This window comes from Calypte anna, chromosome 6, assembly GCF_003957555.1.
Source record: "Calypte anna isolate BGI_N300 chromosome 6, bCalAnn1_v1.p, whole genome shotgun sequence".
Taxonomy (NCBI): Eukaryota; Metazoa; Chordata; class Aves; order Apodiformes; family Trochilidae; genus Calypte; species Calypte anna.
The window spans coordinates 5,676,195-5,702,026 of record NC_044252.1 but is presented as its reverse complement, the minus strand read 5'-3'; the positions used below and the strand labels follow the sequence as shown (position 1 = coordinate 5,702,026).

The window sequence follows — 25,832 nt, the reverse complement described above, 5'->3', positions numbered from 1 at the left end:
AGAAAATACAAAATACAATAAGGACATCTTATAGTGAAGTTCTATCAAGTGGGTGCCGAGTGTCACAGTATCACACTGCCACTGATAATAACACAAGTTACATGCACATACTTTAATAAGACATTTTACATACCCCTGTGTACAAATTTGAAGATCAGCAGACAGAAGAATAAGTACACTCAATCATAGAGTGAGTTAAGGTTGGAAAAGAACTGCCTGACACAAGGAAGCCCAAAAATGGACATGGTACTCCTAAAGCAACCTCAACTATGATGAGTCTTGTTGGAACAAGCTCCTCCTTTGACCAGTGCCCACACTGGTGCTAACAGAGCCCAGGATGCTGTTGGTCTTTACACGAGGGCACAACTGAGACTCAACTTATTGATCCAGAGGGGCTCCAGAGTTTTTTCCTCTGAAAAATGCTTCCTAGGCAGCCATCTCCCAGGTGATACTGATGCATGGGGTTACTCCATCTCAGGCACAGGAATTTGCATTTGTTTTTGTTTTTTCATTGTTTCCCTGTGCACACACTCCCCCTTCCCCCCTCCCCCCCTTTTTTTTAATCAACTTTCAGAAGTTTTCTGTCAGCCCATTTTTCCAAGCTCTTAAAGCCCCCTAAACAACTCTTGCCTTGAAGACAACTTGACTGCTTCCTCTCTATTTCTTATTAGGTGTGAACTTGTTGAAATGAAGTTAAGCTGATTAGCTTCCAGTTTCCCAGACCTTCCTTTGTGTCCTCCTTGAGAGGGTTTTGCTAATAAAACTGGTTTTCCTGATGAGAGGGCTCACTGTTACTCACCCCACTTCTATTAACATTTATAACAATTCTCATCCTCTTAGTGATCTTTCTATCCAGTTTTTATTGTGTAGAATTTCAAAATTTTAAGCAATTTAACTTTTACATGACTGTTCAGAAGAACAAAATCCAATTGTAAGTTCATATGGATAGGCCAATTAGACACAGCAGTTAGAGACAGAATTTGACCCAAGCAGGTAATGCAAATCTGGATGGGTAACATTGTTTATATAGTAGTATTTTCACCATTTCTCACTATTCAGCATTCTCATTTTGATATATTATCAGATAAAAGACATGCACAGGATTTATATACACACAGAAAAAAAGACCAAAAAAACGCCAAGGAAACAAAAAACCAAAACTGCTGAGGAATCAATCTGAAGTGCAGTCCTAATGGAAAAAAACAGACAAGAAAAATCCCACAAAGGTTAAAGGGACCCAGTGAACTTCATGCTGCAGAGACAGGATGTTCAAAACTCTTCCACCACCTGAGTTTATCTTTGGGTTTACCACTGCAGCACAGCTACTGGAAAGTTTTCCTCTTACTTCCTGCTTATTGTACACCAAAATGTTTATCTGTAAACAGACAGATGCAAACAGGCACTATGGCTGAAGAGTGGCACTAGTATGAAAGATCAGCCACATAACACAAAACAGACATGAAAAATAATGTAGACATTTCATGAGCTCATCAAAACCACAGGAAAAGCTCTCAAGCAAATTAGGACAGAGAACAGAAATAGCTGCAGCAAAATCTAAGAAATAAAGACTGGAAGGGCCTGGTTTTGACTCTTTATTGAAAGTAATTTCAGAGTACCAGAAGTGGAGGTAGTTGTGAGCTAGTGATTTCCAACCCAACAGATCCCATGTTCTTCTTTAGAGAAGATAATGTCTGAACATGAGAGAATACAAATTCAAGACAAGTTTAACACCCTCCCTAAAGGGCTGAAAAAGAAATCTAACAATAGAACAGATCTGTGTGTGCTGACAGGCTGCTTACTACATACCAATGATACCTCTAATCTATCTGGGAGAATACAGGGAACAGAGAGGAGAATAAATAACTCAGCATTACGATCATAATAAAACTCTTTCACTTCCAAAAAGTGAAGGAATCCCAGAAATCTCTGTATGTGGGCAGTTAGTTGCTGCACAGAAACACTGATTAAGGAAATGTTACACTACAATGGTAATTAAAGTGTTCCTAAAGTGTTCCAGCACAACTGAACAGTGAGGGCACCTGCCCTCCACCGTTAAATGAGATGCAAATCAGTAAATCTGCTGGCAATTGTGCTTTTTCCCACTGTTTGCAGTCATATTAGAGCCATGCTTTTACATTCCTAACAAGAGGGTGAAGCATTCTCATTTCCATACCTATGCCAGAAGAGCTCTGCAGTTAAGTGCCCACACAGACTTCCTCAATTAGAGGAAGTCGCTCAGCTGAAAGAAACCTTTGCCAAAAATAAAGTGTTCCCCGATTTTTTTCCTCTACAAGGTAACACAATCACTTAGGCAATTCTACGGGGAGTAAAGTGGAAGACAACTGATGGCTTGAGGATTACAATACCTGAGAAAGAACACATCAGAAGAAAAAAGTGTCCCAAAGATACTTTCATTTTTAGATACAAAAAAAGACCGTTTACATTCCTTCAAAATGCTTCTTGTTTTTAGCAGAGAAGTGGGTAGGTGCGTGCATTTTAGACAACATTTTTGCAAAATGGAACCAGTTCATAAAGAAAATTCGAGTTTAAACTCTCCCCAGCACCCTGCTCTTACAAGTTTACAAAAACAGTCTCAACATCAAGGGCTAAAGCTTAACGCCTGATCCGGGACAAGAATGGAACTCCAAGTGAACTCCATTTAGACCATTTGGATACAGTCCTGAGCTCAGTTGCTACATTTGATCTTTGCTGCTTCCTGAGAGAACAGTTTTATTGGGGCAGGAGAGGGCAGCCACCAAACAAAGACCAATATCAGACCCTTACCTTTTCACTCCATGCCCACAGACCAGCCGCAAGGAAGGCCACCCCAGCCAGCTAAAAGAGAAAGAAAACAATTAATTAGATACACTAATCAACACATTATCAAACACTTAGCCAGCACTTGAGCACTTGGATTTGCTCAAGTGAAACAAACACTGCCTGTAATCTCAAACAATAGCGGGACATTCCTCCTCCTCAGTCAACCTCATGCAAAAAGATTTCGAGTGCTTTTACTCCATAGCATTCCTGCATGTTGTAAAGTGCTTTTAAAAAGTATTTCGATTTGATTGTTCGTGATTACTCAAGAGGACACAGTAATAAATTTACTATTCCCCACAGTAGCATTCAAGTGGGAGTTATCTTTGTCCCAGTGACTTGCTCTAAACCTTTTGCCTGCACACTAATGAAGATTTCAGAATATTTGATGCATTTTGAGGTTATTCCCTATTTAGTCATTGTATATATAGCACCACCCCCAGACAGCAGCCACGCTTGTTTCTTCTTAGTGTCAACGCTCATTAGTCTCTAATTAGATAGTTTGTCTTCTGAATCCTTACCTTGTTTAAGCTCTTTTGAATTAAGCTGAAGTAATGGAACATCCACATACTTTAAATAAACAACAAATCAAACTGACAACGTGGAAAACACTATGCCAATTCGTATGTCTATATATAAAGTACTCCTAATTATATCCATCCAAATGAAGCAAAAGCCCTTTTTTTTTTGTTCTAGTCTTTTATTTCCTTACTCCATTCTCCAGCAGTTTGTCTTTAACACCCAGTTTCAATAACCTCTCTACAAACTGAGGGCAGCTCTCCCTCATTACATAAAATGACAATTTCCCCTGCTATGTTCATGTAACTTTCAAAGACTGAGGTGCTGGAGCATGTACAAAGAGGAGCAAAGAAGCTGGTGAAGGGCCTGGAGAACAAGTTCTGTGAAGAGCAACTGAGTGAATTGGGGTCTTGGAGAAAAGGAGGCTCCGGGGAGACCTCATCACACTCTATAACTACCTGAAAGAAGGTTGGAGCAAGGTGGATGTTGGTTTGTTCTCCCAAGAAACAAGCAACAGGACAAGAGGAAACCACCTCATACTGCTTTTGGCTATTAGGAAGTTTCCTCATTAAAAGGGCTGTCAAGCACTGGAACAGGCTGCCCAGGGAAGTGGTGGAGCCATGGTCTCCGGAGGTTGTCAAAAGACATGTAGATGTGGTGTTCATGGGCATAAGGAGGACTGAGGTTGCTCCTTGCCCCTAAACTTACACACTTCTACAAATAAAACCCAATAACTGAAAAAACAGCTTGAAAAGGAGGGCTTTCCTCTAGGAAATGCAGCATCTCCCATGAACTAAATGGGCAAGACAGGAAATGCCCAACAGCACAGACAAGAAACAGAAATGGGACTCTCTAAGCTACACAAAGTATCCATGTGGCTTTTAGGTACTGCTGGGTTCACTGCCTGCTGACCAGAAACTGCACTCAGGACAAATGAAGTTCTGGGTTTGCTCTCCTGGGAAAGGAGTGAGGGAAAGGAAAGCCAAAAAAGGCTGCAAGTGTCATTCAGGTCATTCTGTAAAAATTACTCAAATTATGCTACATGTTCTGTGTAGGCATAAAGTATTTTGTCATATTTTAGGGCTTAAGCACACAGATTAACCAACCAAATCAACTACTAAAACATGAAAAAAATTACAACTGGGCAAAAGCAGTGCCAAGTTAAATAAATTTCTGGATGTTGCTTAGAAAGCAACAGCACAACTAAGTCTCAGACTCTGAAGCTGAGAACATCTAAAGTGATGATCTGGATCAAAGCATAGCTCACAATGTGCATGCAATTTATGCATCCTGCAGCCTTTCCCATTCCAAATGCTCTACAACTGCCCAGGGAGAGGTGAAGACAGCATAATTTGCAGTAATCAGGTAAAGTAACACAGCAGACACAGCTAAATATTTGGGAACCTTTTTGAATAAATGAGGAAAAAAAGAATGGGGAAGAAATCTTGCACTCTGCATACAGACTTAGTGTAACATTAATACTGTGCTACTGAATAAACAAAGAGGGTGTCCTCTTCAGACTAGCAGCTTTTCATGACAATTGCCATCTTAATTAAATTGTAACAAACTATTCTGTAGATTTTTTACCATCATGCTTCACTCTCACCTCAGAACACAAACACTGCTCTCTCTGTAAAGTGTTTAGTTTAACAAAACTATGTTATTTTTGCAAAACTATTTCCATAAGCACCTATAGAAACTATCTGCTAGCAAGCCAGAGTTTATCAAGCAGAAAATAAACTTATGTTTGGCAGAATCAACATGGCTAAATCTAAAACTTAATTGAGATAAAACACAAGTCACAGAATCACAGAATGTCAGGGGCTGGAAGGGACCTCTGAAGATCAAATCCAACTCCAAGTGATTAATTCCTAAGTCTCTCTAGAAGCAGCCAAGCCACATGCTAGGCTTCTTTAGCACAAAACCAGTGAAGTATAATGCACTTGCAGAAGAAAAAGCCATCAGCCATGACATGTACATGCACAGTTAACCACAAGCAGTTTGCAAGGAAGTAAACCAGTAGTTATTTAATCAATTGAGATTTATTTTCTTTAAATACCATGTGTAAGATACTTTGAAATATCTCACTGAAAACTACTCGAAAACCGTAGAGATAAAACTACCTCTGAATTCAGCATAATTGAGCATATCCAGTGCAGAGTTCTACAGAAAATAAGCACCAGGAGAACAGCTCTGCTCTATCACTCTTGCATTGAGGTATTCAGGAGGCTGCTAGGAGGCAGAGCAGCAAACTGATCCAGCCTGAGCTGAAAGAAAAAAGTTTTAATCTTCATCAGCTCACTGAACTACCTGGCCATGGGAACAGGAGGACAGACAAATAACAATGCTAACCAAAAGTGCTCCCAGGGTGAGTGAGCAAGGGAGCTATTTTCAAAAGAGCAACATTTTGAAATTCAGTTTTCATCATAACCTGGCTGACACGTAAGCAAGAATAAACTGGACAACCAAACTTGCTGCTATGCCACAGTGTCATTTAATCGGCATACAGCACCAAAGGCTGGATGGAAACACACACAAAGCACCCAACTGCACCCTTTGAACAGGAAACTAAAACTAGTAACCAGCACTTGCTCATTTCCTGCTAAAGACTTCAAAATCCACACTATTAACATGCTGCATTGAGCTCTAAGCTCTGCTCAGGGGCCCAGAAATAGTGACAGCAACTCACAGTACCATGCACAAGACCACTGAGCTTCAGCACTATCATTGCCAACCACACTTGGAATTCTTTGACTATGCTAATAGAGTAATTTTGTTGAGAAAACGGGTTTAATCTGTTTCTCAAAACCAGGTTGCAGCTAAATATAAATCTTGCATGACAACCTTTGCACACAAACTGATTTGGGGTCAGCCTAGCCTGCCTCAAGGTCTGATTAGAAGCAATGGGAATGCATTCCTGTTGAGCTCAGTTTTTGTAAGCACAAAATATTAGCTTTTTCCACCCTCTGGACAATCCTATTTTACACTGTAGCTCCACCCACGCTAGAGCAGCAATCAGCACCCTCCAGCCCTTCCGTCTCTTCCCAGACTTTTCCTCTCAGGGTCAGGAAACCACCTGGTGGTAGACCCTTTCCTCTTCCTGCCACACCGTTGCTGGTTTAGAGGTTCCTGAAAAACATCACATGCTGCAAAAGCCAAGAAAATCTAATGCTAGCCTGGGACTTTTTATTTTTCAAAAACAAGCTCAAAATTGTCTCCCAGAGCTTAAGAGAATGTTTGTCCTTTATCATCATGTCCAGGGCAAAAATGCCACATCTCCTATAGCAGGAGTGAAAGGTTTTATTTTTTTTATTCCTCCAAAAACCTTTAAGAGCCACACACAAAGCTATAAAGAATGTGAAGATGAATCAAGATGACAGCAGCTGAAAGCTACTTACCCTCCCTCACTTCATCTGAGACAGCTGAGCTCACATGCAACTGAAAATGCCTTGGCAGAGAACATCTGCAATCCTTCACTTCACTGAAATAGCCCTGTCCTGGCTGGCTGTGGTGCAATTCTTGGACTACCCAAAAAAGAATCCCTTAAAGTGGAGGCAAAGAAGCAAGCACTAGAGAGAGTGACTGAGTCACCTCCTTTTACTCCCCGGGCATTCCCAAGTGCAGGCTAGAAGGCAGACAGCAGTGTTTCACCCCAAGACAGGGCAACCCCACAATGCCCATAAGTGTAGCAGTCCACCCATTGCCTCCTGCCTCCTCCCTCCTCTGGAACTTTTTCACAGAAGGATTCACTCAATTGCAAAATTACTCAGAACAGAAAGGTTCCAGAACCAAGCTCTTGTCCTTGTATTACTGCAGTGTTTTAATTTCACTATGACAAATAAAGCTATCAGAAAAAAACAAAGCAAAAAACCCAGAAAAACAATAAAACCCTATAAATACAGAAGAAAAAAAAAAAACTACCCAGAAAACAAAAACACAACCAAAGCAAAACACAAATAAACAAAAAAGAGGCAGCTTTAAAAGAGGTCCAGCTTTGCTGTAATAGGGTAATTTCACTGAAACTTCTGAGCACTCCCTGCAGGGCTATCCTAATGGCTGCAATACTGCCACATCACTACTCATTAAACCAGTACACTTGGAGAACTTAAACCTTATTAGCAGGCTTAAAAAACAAGATGAAAGTAAAGTAGTCCCACATTAGAATATCGCCTTGGAGGACAGAAGTCTTCCTACAACCTCCATTCCCTTTCTTCCATGGCAAAGCCAAGCACATGTTCAACTAACTCAAAGGCAGCAGAACTGAACCTTGTATTGCCAAGTTACCCACTAGAAAAAAAATTCCGTGGAAGATTTGTTTAAGATTTACAAATTTCTAAAGGCTGATTGAACTGAGTTTGTCATTATTAAGAGAGTCGTATTTATCCTCTTTAAATTCAGTATTTTGTTCCATCCAATCTATGTGAACTGTGTTCAAAACATGACAAACAGAAGTAACCACCCACTAAAATGTTGAAATATTTTGTAAACTATTCACTAAGTCACCATATGCTTAACTTCCAAGTTTCTACATTGCCTGATACCATCTGTAGAGCTACAACGGGGAAGTCAAAATGCATCCTTAGTGTGACAGAAGAACAAATGTAACTCTTTTTATATGCAAATTACCTGGCTTGTGAATAAATTGGGATTGGAGACACAGAGGAGCTACCATCAACAGCTCGTAGCAGCTTTAATTGGCCAAAGTTTTCCAAGCACCTCCCTAAATCCTATCTCTCAGAACCATTATATAGTGGCCACCCTCATTGACAGAAACACCAAACAAGCTCCTACAAGCACCTGTCCTGCAAGTCAAGCAAAGTGAATTAAGACTAACAACCCCCTCCTTAAATGCTGCTTGTCTGAGTCACGGTTACATTTCCCTTTTGATTTTGTAGTCCCTTCAGTTCTTTTAAGGCATGTAAAAAAAATTAATTTGTTCTACACACGATGGATTTATCCAATTAAAGAGATTGCTGGACTAGTCCTCCCAGCCAGCTGAATGTCATAGGCTCTGGAATAAGTGTCAGCTAAATGATTCATGCATTGGCTCTAGAAGCCTCCAACCTCCCACTCAACATTTACATAGCTTGTTCTACAACTAAAAGTGCCAAATCCTTATCAAAGAGCTGCAGTTACACATAACTCACCAGATCACCCTGATAAGTCCTCAGCAGAACCATTAGCCCATTCCCTGAGCAAGCTACCAAGACTACCAGCACCTGTTCAGGAAATAAATTCCTCCAGCCAACAGATCAGGTGAAACACACAAGCTGCTTTTCAAATTCTCCTCAAATTTTTTACAACTCTTCTTTAAAAATTATTATTTCAGGAAACAAACAAAAAAAAATCCTTGGATTTTCATTAATTTCAAGAATACAGTAAAAAAAAAAGTGAAATGTAATGACTCTGCAGGAATATAAAACAAAAAGATACAAAATGAAATACTGTAGAAAAAAGATAGACTTTCCAATAAAGACAAAACTGTCAGTTCTTCAAAGGCTGTTCACCCATCAAAAACAGTAAGCAGCCTCACCTCATGAAGCACTCACTATGAAGAAAACAGAGGTCTAGAACAGTCTTAATTTATTCATGAACAAGAGTCAAAAAATTTCTCATATATCCCACACACTCTCTGATGCTGAACAGCATCCACACAGTGATTTCTCTGAAAACCAGACTTATTATTATAACTTATTATACCACACCCCACTACAGGTACACATGGAAGAAAAATAACTACAGAGCTGGTGGCCTTCAAGCACATTCTTTAACATGAGGCCATGTTAGGAAATTGCAAAGGGAGGAAAAAAATCACCATTGAACAACATTTACAATATGGCAAATATTATGGCAAATTAACTCTTACTGGAAAAAAGTTTCTACACTAACCACACACAGTTTTCTGCCCTGTTCTCCACACAGGTATAAACTCCCCTCTGGCTTAATGTTACAGTATCATGTGAAAACATTGCACTAGTAAACAAAAGGTGGTGAGAGTTGCATAAGTTCTGTGGTTTTCAGCAGCAATACCCAGACACTGCAGTCTAAGTAATAATTGGCCTTCTAAAATGTTTATTAGGCTGAAAACAACAGAAAATTCATAAGTAGCTCATAAGACTCCCAGGTCTTCTCTTTGAGCAGTCATTTCCTACTTATAGGTCTTTCTTTCAACATAAAATTGGGCCAGATGACCTCCAGAAGTTCTTCAAGCCTAGATTTTTCTCCGATTCTGAATTCATTCTCTTGTCTATCACACATGCAGCTTTTAAAAAAAGATTTTCTACATTGAGTACTGACACAACAGTCAAAATGTGCAGAAATCCCAATCTAGTTTACCAGAAGTTTGTGAGTTTGTTTGCTTAACCAAGCAAAATACCAAGTCATTACTAAGAAGTAAAAAGAGTCTGCAGCCTGCAATTCAGGTTCAGACAGTAAGTCCTGTTTTTCACCAAAGTTAAATACAGATTTTGTTAATAATTCTTCTTTACTACCTAAAATTAAATTTGTAAAAAAAATTTACATGGTTTAAAGAATCACCATTAACAAATGGAATTAAGATAGTCTTCTCTTGCATTTCTACTAATCTCAGATATGTCAGAATTGGGAGAATAAATTTTTACCCTTAGGTTAAGCAAGCTGCTTTAATCAGATACCATATTTTCATTCTTACTATCTGATCCTTTTGGCTTTGAAAAAATTTAAGTATCTTTCAAGGCAGCTATGCACACTAAGAAATATTTCAACTCTGAATCAGAACATTAATCCAAGCTTCTGGTACCACCAAGTCCCCATATCTGCAGTTCTCCATGACTGCTCAGGTCATTCCATGGCACATTCTGAAGTTAGTTTAACTGAACTGTATCCTTACTTTCACCTCCTCCCCAGACGTGTTAACTACTTCTAATGCAATGCTATGCACTAACCTTTGAATAACCTTTTTCCAAGGTTAGCTGTTTCAGGGATCTTGACCATCATATACATCTAAAACCTGTTTTAGAACCCTCTTCACATTCACCATTCTAAACAAACACTATAGGCAAACTAGTACCTAGTTCAGTATTTTAAGGCAGTATCATGACAATTTTGAGGCCCACAGAGCATAACATTTAAGATCTTGACTATGCTGTAATGTCAGCTGCTGACACATCGATGGAGCAGGTTTTTTTCTCTCATGCATAGTGTTTTTTGCAGCTACACCACCTCAACACAAGGATCAAGTACTATCTGAAAGGAGGTTTAAGAGACCTCTCTTAACAGAGAAGAAACTTAACACACCACTTAAGTGCACTTACGAAAGACAGCTTTAACCTTTGTCCAATGAGTGTTAAATGGTCTCCATGATTCAAAAGAGAGAGGCCTTGTCAGCAACACAAGATTACACTATTTTCTTCTGACAAATCCTTTAAGCAGATCTTTTTTCCATTAAAAAGAGAGACATTTTATCTGCTTCACCCATTTATCGTCACTCAGAATGTAAGATAAGAGGAAGGGGCAAAGCAAGGGACAGATTGTGAGGAATCATTATCTATATAGTTTTGAAAAATAATTACTTTCTCCTATAGGTTAAGCTTCTTCAGTTCCAAAACACTCAAAACATAGCACACATCAGCTATTTCAGTTTAATATTTCAGCCTGCCCTCTCAAAGACAGATACAGCAAGTTATTAAAATTGGAGTAAGTAAGCCCAAACTGTTTCACTCTGTTTAGTACTCACCCAGAAGATAATGTTGTAGCTGAAGAGTAGGTACTTGTACCAACAGCTGACCTCTGCGTTAGAATAGCGGTAATAGTGCATCTTCTGTAGCACAGCCTCTGCAAAGAAGAGAAAAGGTAAAAATAATTAGGCAGTGAAAGGTATTAAGAACAAAAGATTTCTTTCCCAGATCTCTGTTGAGGACTGTAACTGTCTTGTGTGCTACTCAGAGAAAAAGAAATGTTCAAAGCCAGCTCAAACTTCTGCAGATTTTAAACTCCCTCTAAGTATATGTTGCTTAGATCCTATCTTCTTTAAGCACCCTTATGTGGCAACAGGGAGGGACACCCAAAAAGGAAGCAAGCTATACTGGTAGCCTAGATCTGCACCAGCAAGCTGACATTGATCCACTTTCTCACTCCACCAAAACCATTTCACTTAGAGATGGCCACTTGGACTCAAGCAAAATTCTAAACACCCACCCTGTGGATTGCACATCCAACAACCCAGCTGGCAAGATGTTAGGAGTGCCTACCAGGAAAACCTCTGTGTCTACAGAGTGATAAATAGGCTGTATTCTTTCTTTACCAAATCAGCACCCTCTATGGAGTTCCATTCTCAAGAGCACCAGCTCCACCATTAAACAGCTGATCTGCTCCCCAGAGTTCAGTTTTCTTCCTTCCTTACATAACACTAGAGGTAAGATTCAACTGCCACTGTTGCTCAAATATTTCAGAGAGCTACAGCTTTTTAGAGTATCATACCTAAACCACCTCTGCAGAAATGCCATGCATAGGAAAAAAAAACCAAAAAACAAAGGATAAGCTGTTAAATCAAATATTGGAGCAGAGAAGACAAAGCACAAGCACAGCCCTCGCATTCTGGAGAGCTGAGGGCATGAGTGCTGCCTATTACAGACAACAAACAGTTCCACATGTCAGCTCTCTCCCGCTGGAGGTAAATGTTTTCCTCCTGTAAGCTGTCAGTGAAAGGTTTGAAACAGGGAAACAATTAGAGAACTTGCAGAAGCTCAAAACTAAGAAAAAGACCCAAAAGGACTACGCTGATCTGAACATTCAGACAGAATACAAAAACCAAGCCCACCCAGGAAAGTCTGCAAACGTGTGCCATGGAATGGAGAACTGAAGATCTCCACCACACCCACAGCTATGAGAAGGGAAAATAACTTTTTAAAAGGCAATCTGCACCTGAGTGTAAAAAAAGCTGCACTGAAAGAAGGAAGAGAAACAAACACCTGTCAGCCTTGAGACTCCCATTCATTGCAATAAATGATTAAAGGTTATATTGCCCATTCTTACAGAAACAATACCTGCAAAATTTGTCAGGCTTGAGGGGGGTGAACATTCACCATTAACACCTCAGCTCATTAATTCCATAGTTCAGATGCTGATTCCCATACAGTTTTAACCAAATACTAAAACCAAGTTGTTTGCCTCACCTTATAACAAGGTTCTAATTATCACAGTTCGGGTATAGCAAAATACACTTAACCCTTGGTTTAAAAAAAAAAAAAAAAAAAAAAGAAAAAAAATGGAAGCTTTTTGGCAGTGCAGGCAGTGACTAGAAAGGACTTCCAAAGATGTGACCCAATCATATACATAAACTCTGTTTTGCAATATACATTCCTAAGATGTAGACAGTTTCCTCAAGCCTGGTTCAGCTTTAGTTTTTGACCTTTTCAACCAATCCAGCTTCACAGACAACATTTAGAAATCTTATTACAAGCCATAATGAAGAAAACTTGTTTAAACATCACTCTCCTGCCATGCTTTTCTGAGCCTGCAGTTGAAAAAATACAGAAGGAATGAAAACCTGGCTTTCCCAGTGTCTTCATTTCAGTCTCTAACTCTAAATGGCAATCAGTATTTCAATAATCAGTAGTCATACACCTGTCCAAGACAGTAAATCTGATGACTCTGGGAAAGAGAGGGAAAAGAGGACAGCAGTAGAACCCACTAATCTGAGCGGAGTTCAAGACTCCATCTGCATCAGTTGAAGCCTGTAGTGAAGCAATGCATTGGCTGCCAGTGCAAACATTCTCTGGGTGCAGGCACGCGAAGGTCTTGGCCACCATTCTGCCTCCCTCCCTCCCCATGAAAATCAGCATCCTGGCAAAAGACACAAGCAGCAACTGTAAAATGAGCATGCTACTAGAGATGAAACATTGCTTTTGCTGCTGTTGCCACTACAAAAGAGGAGGCAGCAGGTGGCATTTAACTAGCACATAATTAAAAATCCATAAAAATTGGGTTCTACAAAACGAAGAGACTTTAAATATAATCTGAAGCAGAAAGGGAAGTGCACCATTTCAGAGCCTAAAATACAAAAGAGTCTGAAGTCTTACTTTTGTTAGCCTGCCCTCCCTGACAGTGGGACTTACATCAAACTATTCAAGTCCCAACTTCAGTGAGACTATTCACATGAATAAGAGGATTGAAGGAACCCTTACTGATAAGCACCATTCCTGACCTACCTCATTGTTTTCACCACCAGTTTGTCAAACATTTCTCCTCACTTCCCTTTACAAGGAGCAAGATGTTCCAAGTCAATACCAATCACAGTATTTTCACAGAAAGAAAAAGCAGGGTTTTTTTAATACACTTTATTTTTTAACACTCAAGTGACAAGAAGCCTCTTGCTATCAGTACTGGTTCCTTGTTGCTATAAAATAACACAGCTCCCCAGACAGATGTTACCTTCTGAAGCATCTGCCAATTCTAAGAGCAGATTTTACTCTCTTTGCTTATCCTCATCAGTCTTTTGGTTCTTCTTGCCAGACCAAAAACACTACATGAAGCAGTATAATCACTTGTGGTGTGGGACTTAATAAATCTAAAGTGTAGGTGTGTCTGACTTTTTCAGCTAACCTGACAAACAAACAGACCAAGCAAGGCCCCGCAGCCACCTTCCCCACGTTTATACTAAAAGCAGTTATTTTTCCTAACATAAGAGGCATCTGTTACCAATCTAGAAATCTGCTACATCAGTAGTTCATTTAATTTACATCACAGGCTACATAATTATGGCTGGGCAATACTACAAAACATTTGCAAGATTAAAGTAGTATGTGGGCAGCACAGAGTAGGAGCTTTCTCTACTGTGTTTCAGACAAAGCAAGTCACATAATGTCAGCTGACACTTATCACCCACAATAGCAGGAATTTCTGAAAATTAACTACAGAGCACTGCTGCTTTGGTAGAATATATAATTTTGTCGTGGTGTTTACAAGTTTAGTGAGGGGAAAAAAAAATTTAGTCATTCATCAAGAGACTGGGCAGACTTAAGGCACACTGAAGTTGCAGGTTCAGCCAGTACTATCATCATACGTAGCAGCCATGACACTCTTCCCTTCTCCCTCCTACAATCCATAACCATTAATCATCCTTCACAGTTAAACAATCACACAGCAAATAATGTAACAAATAGATTGATCCTGTGATCTTCTACTAGGAGTTAAGGAAAGATTTTTTAAGTCTTCCAGTTTACGTCTCCAAAGCCCAAACGCCAGTGTGGGAGCAGTCAGGAGGTGGCAGGAAAATAAGGATTGGGAGGGCAGAAGCACTGCTAGCTTCTGAGAATGCTCCTGAAAATACAGCACCCCTGAAATGCCAGCCTAAACCAGAACCACAGGATACACCACACTTGAAGCCAGGACACTGAAATGGAAGAAGCTGGGGAAGCAGGGAAGAAATGAAGCATGAGAAAAAAGAAAAAAAATTAATTTTGTAAGCTGCTGGCTGCTCCCCTCACCATTCAACAATACAAAGCATCAAGTCCACATGAAGCTGGTGAAGCAAATCCAAGTTAAAAGAACACACAGAGGAGAAAGGTCTATCCTTTGTTTTGATATGGCTACTTAATTCCATAAACATTCACTATTTCAACACCAAGTCTACGTCAAAAGCATCAGTTCTTTCATTCAAGACAGTGTCATTAAAAATAATCATCATATTCTTTGGAGGAGCTCAAAAGAGACTTTTTTCCCCCAGAAAATAGAGGGAAGGACAGACTTGTCACTGACCAGAGAAAGTTCAGAGATTTTTGTAGGACCTTCTGAAAACAGAGCAACTAAGAGGCACCTAAAGCCTGCTCCATACCCATGGCAGAGAGAAGCTGACCAAGAGCCTTAATGTTCAGTATGGTAACTGGGTGCTGGGCATCAAAACTCCACACCAAATGACTGAGGCTAGTTCAACACAGAGAGAAGAAAAACTGACAGGATTTATAGTTCTTGCAGGCTAATCTGTTCCTGGAAACAAATAATAGCCCTGCAGAAGATTCGGGAACTCCCTTCAAGCATGTATCATCTTTATTTTTGTGATTTTGTCTGCAAGGAATTCTGGGGCATCACAAAGAAAAATAAAAGCTTCTTTTAAGGAATAAGAGTATTTACTTCTGCTGCAGTCCAGAAGACCAAAAATATTTGCTAAGTCCTAGAGGAAACCTGAGGCTTGTTTAATTAAAAAGTACTTTTTAACCCAAAAGACTCCTGATACAAAGCAGATAGTTATCCCTATTTTACTAGCAAAAAAATAACAGCAGATAACAGATCTCTGAACTCAAAGGAAAGCATGACCAAAGACAGAAAGATTTCTTTAGATGTCACTTTTTGTGTTCTTAAGATGTATTTTTGTAGTACGCTAAAGGCTCAAAGACCTCAAACTATTTGAAAAATATTTCAAACACTCTCTCCAATACACACGCTACAAAGCAACCTCTGAGAGGACATCCAATGCCCCACACATGGGAAAAACCTAAGGTTGCAGTGACAAGGCTTTATTCACTGCAGCACAAACAGCAACTTAGAAAAACTAATACGGAACATGCACCAGTGTTGCCAAAACAAGGAGGCAGCAGTTCAGTAGAGCTCATGCTCTCCAGACAGCTCACAATAAATGTATGGCCTGTGCTTTTGGCCATACCACTGCTTTTATATGGATGAGTAGCATCTGAAATACCACGTAAAAGTACTCTGAACTTGGATTAACATTCAGAATGTAGACACCTTAAACTCTGAAAGACCATCTAACAAGCATAATCTCTCAACCTCTTCTGAACTGCCCACTTGACACCACCAATACTTTGTGGTAGAACCTCTACACTGCTCAATTGTAATTCGAGAAGCTTTTCAAGCTATCATTTATGGGTTATTTTCAGCTCCACTTAACACTAAAGGAGGACTTGAAAAAAGTTAACAGAATGAGGGACACATCCACACAACATTTAAAAAACAGTAACAGAGGACAACAGCAGTTTTAGAAATTTCACTTTTCACCACTTCTTCACAGAAGCCATCAAAAGATAGAGTTGGTTGGCCACGCTTTCACATTTAAGTTTTTATTCCTACCTCGCTATAAAAGCTACTAGTAATGCTAAAAAACAAACTCCAAATCAACTCCAAAAATCAAAAAAATCAACTCCAAACCCCTTCATATTTTCCTTTACACAAGCTGGTCAGAATGAAGACCAATGACATGGCAGAACACAAGTATTGATCATTGTAAATTCAAACTGCAAATATTTCTTAATTACAGACACTGAGTTACATCTCTGCTGAGGTTATCACTGAATTTTACAAGGTTTACACTACTTTTGTTCCACTGCCTAAATAGAGAGAGACTTTCTGCTCCAACATACACCAATGCTTGACAAAGGATGCAACTGAGGCACAGATGTCTTCCCTAGTTGAAGGGAAATCTGTCCGAAGTAGCTGACTGGAAATGAAGTGCATACTCCATATAGGATGTACAGCCTTCACTGACTTTTTGACCTCATATGAGTTAAAACCCAGTTGAATTACCCCAGGATAACTGAAACTGACATTAGACACCATAACTACAGTTCATTGGATGTCTCACTAACATCCTGGGGGGAGTTTGCAAAGAAATATTTCATGCCTATGAAAATGTCCTTTAACAAAGCTATTGACCATGTTCACCTGAACAGAAGTTTGGGTTGTAATTTATTTAGTTCACACAACAGCCCACAAGCTATGATTACCTCTTACTTCGTGGAAAGTTCAGGTATTGTGAAACCCTAAAGTGTGTCAGTGATTCTGACCTGCAGATTAGTCACTCCAGGGAGCAAAGCCTGTTAAAACAAGTAGCCTGAATAATTTTAGCTGATCAAAACTCCTCAGTTGCTTTCTATAACCTCGCATGAGAGCAGATACATACTCACCCCCTGTAACATCCACAGTAGCTGAGATCTCAAATTAAAGCAAGTGTGTAATTTGACTTCTTCCTTCCAAAGGAAGGTTTTGGAACCCTTACAAAGTAAATATCTTATTTGAGAAGCCAGAACTTCCAGTCGAGGGACTAATTTTACTTCTGCTTAGTAAATCAACATGAGTTGAAGTTAGTCCATATAAATTGTTTGCTCCCTCTCATACCACCATACAGACCAAAATGTTTCAGGAACAAAATGGGTCCTCCATTTGCTATACCACTTTATATCACAAAAGTAAGTCACAACTTAGGGGGCAAAAAGCCACCAACTTTCTTTGCTAACAAATCTACTCTTTCTTCAGGGAACATCCTAATTTTTATTCATTTTGTGCCTTTCCTCAATGTCCAGGCTACATTTCAGCCAAAAAGGATACCCTTTCATTTTCTTTTCTCAGAAATGAGAAAAACAGGAGACTGAATATAACAAGATATACTGGAAAAATGTTGAGCATATATAGTTTGCTTTGGTTTTTGTTGTGGTTTTTTTGTTTGGTTTCCTCTCCTCCCCCCCTTAACAATGTTTCTTGCTTTGGGTATTAACATAGTGTGTCCAGATTCACACCATATTCTTTGCCCTTTGCACTGAATGTTCCTATATATGTATTTATATAATATAGAGATATGTATAATAAACATTTTAACAATTTAAACCAGATTAAGGACACTAAGTCAAACAGCTTCAGCACTGACATCTCTCTGGTAATAAGCATGGGAATAAACAACTGCATGTTATCTGTACAATACTAGTCACATTCATCACTTGTTCTGATTACACAATGATGTCTTCATGTCACAGAGACACGATGTAGGGCTGAATTCATTAAAGTATCACATTTTTCTCCCCTACCACTCCAAGTAACAGGACCCATGATTTCAGCCATCAGAGGAACACTCATTCCCCAAATGGAGCACCCTCCCAGCACCACAGGATCATACTTACAGGGGGGGGATGAGGTGTTAATGTGCATTGGGTTTGGGGGTGATGCCTTCAAAGCTTGCTCTCTTTTGCTGCCCTCTGCCTCATGCACCAATCACATTCACAACACACCCACAAGATCCTTATTTTAGATGCTGACCAGAAGGAGTGCCAGCTCACAAGCCAGAAGAGAAAATACGTGGCCCTTTGTAGCCACATAGACTGCTCAACAGCCATGTAATTATTCTCCCTACCCACTGACTTTCTAGTAAAGAAGTGCACTTGTGAAACTTTGAAAAAAAACCAGTGGGTAAACCTCTAACTGGAAAACATCAGGTACGTGACAAAATAGCAGTCTCCAAACACCTCACAGTCCTAACCACCAGTTGAAGAGCTGGTCTTGGACAAAGACACAGAAATAAGCTCACGCTTGCAGGATATGTAGCGAGTAGGTTAGCAGAGCACCCTGCACATCCTACCACAACACAAGGAAAAAAAGAACAAGGCAAAGACCAAAGCCGTTCCAGGCTGCCAAGACCATGCTTGAACAGCACCAGCCCTTCCTCCAAGAGCCAGTGCTGAGGCGGGTCGTGAGAAACCCTCAACTGCCTCACTGGAAAACTGCATCCGCCCCAGGGAAAGGAAGAAAAACAGGCTTTCCACCTCTCAGGAGTATGCCAAGAACAACACGGTGTCACTAAGGGCAGCAAAGGCTGTGAAGTGACACTACCAGAACTCCTCCCAGTGCAAAAGTTAGCTAACAGCTAACAGCAAATCCACCATCAGAATTAGAAGGTGTGGAAGTCAGGAACATTTTGGAATCTGTACTTTAATACCTTCAGAGGAAAGTAAAGAGGGGGAAAAAAAAGCAAAAGTGAGAACACAGGAAACTGCCATCTCAACAGGCTGACATGTGACAGGTTAACATGGCAGCACAGGTCAGAAAAACACCGGTGTTGAAAACCACCCTCACTTCTCACTTGTTCCAGCTAGACAAGGTCTTGCAGTTAACTCCCTTCTGCTTTACAGAACCAGGCCACTGCTATGACCACCAAAATATCCTTTGCAGCCTCAGCTTGCTGAGCATTGTGAAGCAAGTCAGGCTGTTGTCTTCCCACTAATTGCCCATCCATAAATTTCAAGTAAGACAACTTTTTAGATGAACCTTCCTCCTCCACAGAGGAGATCAGTTTAAGTTTGTCAGAGACAAACTGAAGTAACTGAATACTCAGGGCAGATCAGAAAGCTTTGCTGTTTTGTACCCTTTATTATACACCACTGCATTCATATTCCACACAGCATTAAGTAGGTCCCCAAGCACCAGTTAACAACAAATCGCTGAGAGGAAAGAACTGTGCATCAAGAGCACCAGCTCCATATCCTAGCAGTCAGAAACCTGCTGTTGCATAGAGACCAAAGTCCAACATCCCGGGTGTCTTCCTTCTGATTCAAGTTACTTAAGGCTATTCCCTTTGTTTTCTACTCCAAGAGGTTTTAGATATCAGTTTACATGCTTCAGCACCGATTATCTACCCCAAAGAAGAACAGACAGCTGTCTCCAAACAGAACAAATCACACTCTTTTGAAATATTAAAATTCACAGCATTCAGCTGCCTCTGAATACTGTGCTTCGTACTGCTTCTTGTAGCTGCAACTGAAGCAACTGGAAGCTGCCTTGTTATCTCCAAGTCCATCAATTATTTAGAGAAAACACCTTTCCAGAGACACTCAAGCATCAATTATTTATACTCTGAGAAGGAAACAAAAACGTTTAAAACAGAAAAAAGAAATTTTTTAAAGGGCTGTTGAGCCACATGAACAAATTTGGGTTTGTACACTAGTAACCCGAGTGAAAGCGAATGAAAAAGCTGAAGTAAAACAACCAATACAAAGAGCCAAAAGCTGAATGCACTCACAAGCCCAGCAAGTGCTTGAGCCTATCAGTGCCAACAGAAGAGTCCCAGCTAGATCAGGGGGCTTCAGCATAGGTCTTCATATGGGAAACTTTTATCCATTTTTTATAAATTCCTATTCTCTAGGCTGGGGGTATAAAAGAGAAAAGCTCTTTTGTAGTACCAAGAAAACGTTCAACAACACTTAGAGTGAAGACCAAGAGGAAGCAGAGTCCTATGTTTATTACACCCCTGCCTTTCACATTCAGGTTCAGATTAAGAGAGCTCTAAGATTTTCAGGTTTCCATATATTCCTAAAGACAGGGCACAGACAGCTCTCAGAAGAAACACATTTAAGCAGGCACTCTGGATGAGAATAGAAATGCATTCATTTACACATCACATGCTTGAGCTTTAGTGCAAGGAAAAGGATAAAACACTGCTGCTTTCCTCTCAAAAAGGAAGACGGACAGGAAACACTGAAGTAAAAGAAGTGATCCACCCCTTCCAAACAGGAGCTGAGGAACACTTTGAATCAGAAAGGAAAATAAACTTATTTTAAGTCATGCTAAGATCTCTGGGTTTGGATACTCTTGTGGTCAGTGTATTTTATTTTCACTTCCTAAAAGTCCTCTGCATAAGTGGTAACAGAGTTCAAGCGTGAATAATTCAGCAGAATGATACTTCTCTCTAAAAAGGTTTTAATTCCAAGATTCACGTCAGATTCGTAAAAGGTCAGCAAAAGCCTGGCCATTCAAGTCAGTGGTTTCAACTGTAAACGTGGCAATCCTGTCATTATTTCAGGATCACCATTTTCTTCAGGTTAAATCCATTACTGTAATCCTCACCTCTGACATGCCCAAAATAGAAGAATTTACCCTAGAATAATTTTTCAGCTCACTGACCATTCTTAAAACAGGTTTTGTTCAGTGATCCAGAATGAAGAGGAGCTGTTTTACAATGAAAAAAAAAAAAATTAAAATGTACAACTATATTTAAGTAATTAAATTGTGGCTGTTTTCAAAATTAAGTCATCTGAACCTAGATGCTTCCTTTTTTTTCCCCATCTTTCTTTTTGATTGCTAGATAAAAAATCTGATCTCAGCCTTTTGGGGGGGCACAAACTATTAAACTTTAAAACCCACACATACCTAATGCTGAGGAATTTTACACTGATCACCTCCAACATTAACCTTTCCTTTATCAGATGCCTTTGGCTGAGCATGAGCCAAAGAGTCAATGGGGAGACTGTTCCTGCCTGAGACCCTGTAGGGACTGAAAGGTTGGATCAATACCATAAACATAACAGCTCCCACAGATTTTATGCCTGTGTAGTACCAGTGAGGAAGACCATCCTTCAGTCATACAATCATAAGACATGTGAAATACAAACTTTTCTTAATTCTTCCTTAGCAATAACCTTCAACATTTACTCCAAAAGTAATGAAAGTTCTTGTTTGAGGGTCTGATTTAGTTTATCTTGGGTATTTCAGTGAAAGACCTTACAGAAATTTGAGAACCATAGCATTCTCATAGCATGTTCATGGATTTTGTGAATTACAGCCTTGGAAATGCACCACAAATGCATTCTATTCTATGCCCATTCTACCAGAAAGTTTTAACCCAGGAAGCCACAGTGCAAAGCAGTACAGCACAAAAAAACAAAGTAAAAACCTTCTTGATTCACACGTAAAGCTTGAGCATCTTCTTTGTGTAGTGCCTGAAACCAGCATATTTTAACACACTACACTCAAGTGGATTTTTTTTTTCTGGTAAAAGCAGAAAATTACATAAAGGCAGGATGGGTAATAACAGTTTTGATAATAACTCTGTGAACTCTGCTCACCCATCCACCCCCAACAAGATTTCTAATCTAATACAGTGATAGTGGGACAAGAGTTTAATTTATTTGCACTCAGCAATGCTCACAGTGCACCACACTCATTACATTTGGGAATGAATGATGATAGAAGATTGAAAATTAATTGTAGAAGTTCATAAGCAGAAAAGTCCCCCTCCCTTTTCCTCCCCAACATTCTTTTCCAGGTAATGACCAACTAGTAGCTATGCACCAAAACCATAAACTAAATATAAGTACCCTCTAAGAAAAATCAGAAGTCAGACGCAAGACAAAACAAAAAAACAAACAAAAAACCCCCCCAAAAAATCTACTAGGGATCAAAAAACATATTCCTAGTTATTCATTATAAGTTAACCTAAAAAACTTCTTCATCCATCCACACCTTTGCATTCAGACCCGACCAAATTCATAACACACCACATCAACAATCTTCTTGCTACTTTTAAGAGCAAAATGTTGCATCTTTGATGCTAAAGAAAGTACCCCGATTAGACAGCATTTCAGAGCTCAGAGAAAAGGCTTCTTATGATGGGTTCAATATCACAAATTGTGTTCAGCCTCTCACTGTAAGACAGACATTTAGGCACTGGAGCATGTCCAAGGAAAAGCAGCAAAGCTGGTAAAGGGTCTAGAGCACAAGTGGTAAGAGAAACAGCTGGGGGTATTTAGTCACCAGAAAAAAGAAGGCTGAGGAGAGGCCTTATCATTGTCTACACCGACCTGAAAGGTGGCTGCAGCGAGGTGGGGGTTGGTCTCTTCTCCCAGGTAACAAATAAGGTTCCCAAGGAAATAACCTCAAGTTACAAAGGAGATTTAGGTTAGATATTAGGAAAAAATTCTTCACAAAAAAGGGTTGTCAAGCATTGGAATAGACTGCCCATGGAAATGGTGGAGTCACGATCACTAGATATATTTAAAAGATATGGAGATGTGCTTCACAGGGATGTGCTTCAAGGGCAGACTTAGCAGTGTTCAGCTGACAGACTCGATCTTAAAGGTTTTTTCCAACCAAAAGCATTCTGACTCTGTGATGATTTCATTAAGTATTACAAGGCCTAAATCTAGCAAAAGGCTCAGGACCCACAGCATTTCATTCCTATCAAGTATGCTATGTATAGGAAGGTCTTTGTACACACATCACTCCTAATACAGTGTCCCAAAAAAGTTTTTTTCTTTTCCAGCACCCTCCTACCCCACACCCTTGCAAGAGGCAGGGGGAAGAGAGGCTTTAAACAGGAAAGGAGCAAAAGAGTACAAAGCACTAAATGTCAGGCAAAGCCTAAACCCACAGACAAGAATAAATCTTAGGATTCAAATGAGGCTTCTTCTAATTTGGTCATCAACAAAAATAAAACAAATTGCCAACCACATAACTTACCTGCTTGCTGTTTTCCAAGACTATGAGAAATTGATTTCTGAACATTTAGGAAGCTGTTCGTAAAAAACTGCTGCCTCAATGGCATTGTAATTTTAAACACTAAAATTTTCCAAGGACAGGCAACATCTCTATTTTTTTCCTCCCACCAGGGAAGAGCAGAGCTAGAAGGATATGAATCGCACCCTTTAAGTACCTTATTCCATTGTCATTAGCCAGAGAATAAAGCACAACTGCAACAGCACAGGTGTCCTGGATTTGTTTAATGAAAAACCAGAAAACAACAGCTGAAAGATATTGTCCCCCACAGCTCATTCCTACTTCACACCAATGACTAGACTTGAATTCCCAACCGACCTCTTCTCTCCCCACACAATTCCTCTGTGTTAAGCAGATGGCATCAAGCATCTCAACCATCTAGCACCCGTGCATTTAAGGTTTTGCACAGTTATTTTAAGTATGTATCAGCTCAGGAAGTTGTAAGAGCATGCGAGTACCAATAGACTCTGTACTTCCATTCTCTAGGAGCTGGTTTCCTTCCATTTTATCCAGAGCTCTAAGTCGCAAACTTTATGTTCCTGTAAAAAAACCCAAACAAATCACACACCGCGCTGGAAAAAACTTATGCCAGTTATCTTAAAATATCCTTCCCTTCAGCACCACCTTTGAAGATCTACTAAGTGAAAATGCAACACAAGTAACAGATTTTATACATATATAGATATATTCAGAAAGGCTCAAGAGCCAAACTGCTAAGTCTACTTTGAGTGTGGGAGGTAAAGTCAGACATAAGGTAACAGCCATATGCAGCTGCTCTGAAAGTTTAAGACTGTGGTTTGTTTTACACACACTCAAAAAAAAAGCCAGTACTGAAACCAGGCTGTATGAATTCAAGCCTTCTCAGCTTAGCATAAACCCTCTCCTTTGAGATATACAACGGTCATTCCCTTCCTTACAAAAAAAAAAAGTTCACATAGGGGAAAAAACCCAACTTTCCCCTCATGAACCCTCATGAGCATAATACATTTTACATGAACTCTCCTCATAGCGTCTGTATGCAGCAGCTTCTTCACAGCGCCCTGTAGCTCTCAGAGACCAGAAATAAAACATTCACTTGAAACTACAAAGGCAGCCACAAAGGTGGAAGGTAAATGAGCAACCGGGGAACTGGTGATGTGTTAATTATCCAACCACTCACCATGGGACCTCACAAGAGCCAAAACAGGCCCGGCTGTTCACCACGGCGTCACCTCAGGTGATGCCACCCTCAACGACCGGGCCAGTTTTGGCGGGAGGCTGTAAGAGTGACAGAGAGGACCCTTGCAAACAGAGCTGACAAGTAAATAAAGCTAAAATTAGAGAAAAAAACCTCAAACAAACAAGCGACAGATCAACAGGACTCAATCCTCACACTCCCGGAGCAGTCGCTTCTGCTAACATCAACACCTGGACAGAGGGCAGGGGCTGGCTGAAGCCGGTGACAGAAAGGAGGCAGACACCCAGCAGCTGCAGCACCCAGAGAGGCTGCTTTAAAAAAAAAAAAAAAAAAAAAATTACTCCCTTGTGGCACCTCACTCAACGAAACAACTCAGCATGAACTTCCAAAGGAAGCCTCGCCCGGCCTCTCCAGCTTCCACTAAAGGACAAGGACAATGACAGAATCTCGCCCCTGCCCCGCGTTTTCGGGAAACTTAAGAAGCCCGAGGGCGGGCAGCCGGGCAGCGACTGCTCCACGCCCGTTCCAATGGCTGCCAGCTCCCTGGGGATGTGGCAGGGCAGAGCTGTGCTCCGGAAGAGGGTCCAAACGCCGGTGCTTTAAGACGGGAAGGGAAAAGAGGCATTTCGTACGGCGGGGAGGTGCCCGGGCTTGACAGGCGGGTCGGGCAAGGACTCACCGGGGGCAACAGCCGGCTCGCAAAGTTTCGCCAAGTTGGGCGGAAGGCGAGGCGGCAGTCGGCGTACTCGGGCGTCTCTCCGCTGCCTCGGCTAGTCCATGGGCACGGCGGCAGTCCCCGACCTTCCCCCCGCCTCAGCGCCGCCGGCCACCAGCGCCAGGGGTGCCTTTCCGCCGAGCCGCTCCGCCGCTACCGCGCTCTCCACCGGGGCCCAAGCAGCGCGGAAATGCACGCCCGTTCCTCCGGCCACGCCCGCTCCCCACACGCAGCCGTGCTCCACACAAAGGGGACGGGCAGGAGGCCCAACTCTCCCTCCGGATCCCGCAGCAACCACGAGGTTTCGGGGCGGCTTCGCCCGCTGTAACCCTCACAGCCGTCCCCTGAGGCGGCGGGGCGGCACAAACACCGGCAGCACCGACAGCCGTGAGGCCGGGCGGCGGCTGCGAGCGTCAGCGGCGGGAACGGGCGCCGCTTCCCAGCAGGGGGACTCCTCCTCACAGCCCCCCCTTGGCGGCTCAGCTGAAGGAAGCCCGTGAGCGCTCAGTAAAGCTCTCGGGTTTTTTTTATTTCAAACTAGTTTTCTGACGGAGATGGCCGCCCTGCGGAAGAGGCTCA

The 25,832-nt window shown here is 40.9% G+C and overlaps 1 protein-coding gene across 2 annotated transcripts in view; it reads right to left on the bottom strand.

Moving 5' to 3' along the window:
- The window catches only part of TSPAN14 (tetraspanin 14), a 37,579-nt gene extending 11,747 nt beyond the window's left edge, over positions 1 to 25,832 (bottom strand). The window contains exons 1-3 of one of the 2 annotated variants that reach the window (XM_030453488.1): positions 25,218 to 25,832; positions 11,051 to 11,148; positions 2,785 to 2,835 (exon numbers count right to left, since the gene is read on the bottom strand). In XM_030453488.1, the coding sequence (XP_030309348.1) occupies positions 2,785 to 2,835; positions 11,051 to 11,131 (132 nt within the window). In that variant the 5' untranslated portion in view covers positions 11,132 to 11,148; positions 25,218 to 25,832. Of the gene's footprint in view, positions 1 to 2,784; positions 2,836 to 11,050; positions 11,149 to 24,892; positions 25,113 to 25,217 lie in introns of those variants that run through there. The other variant, XM_030453489.1, reaches the window with a different exon arrangement.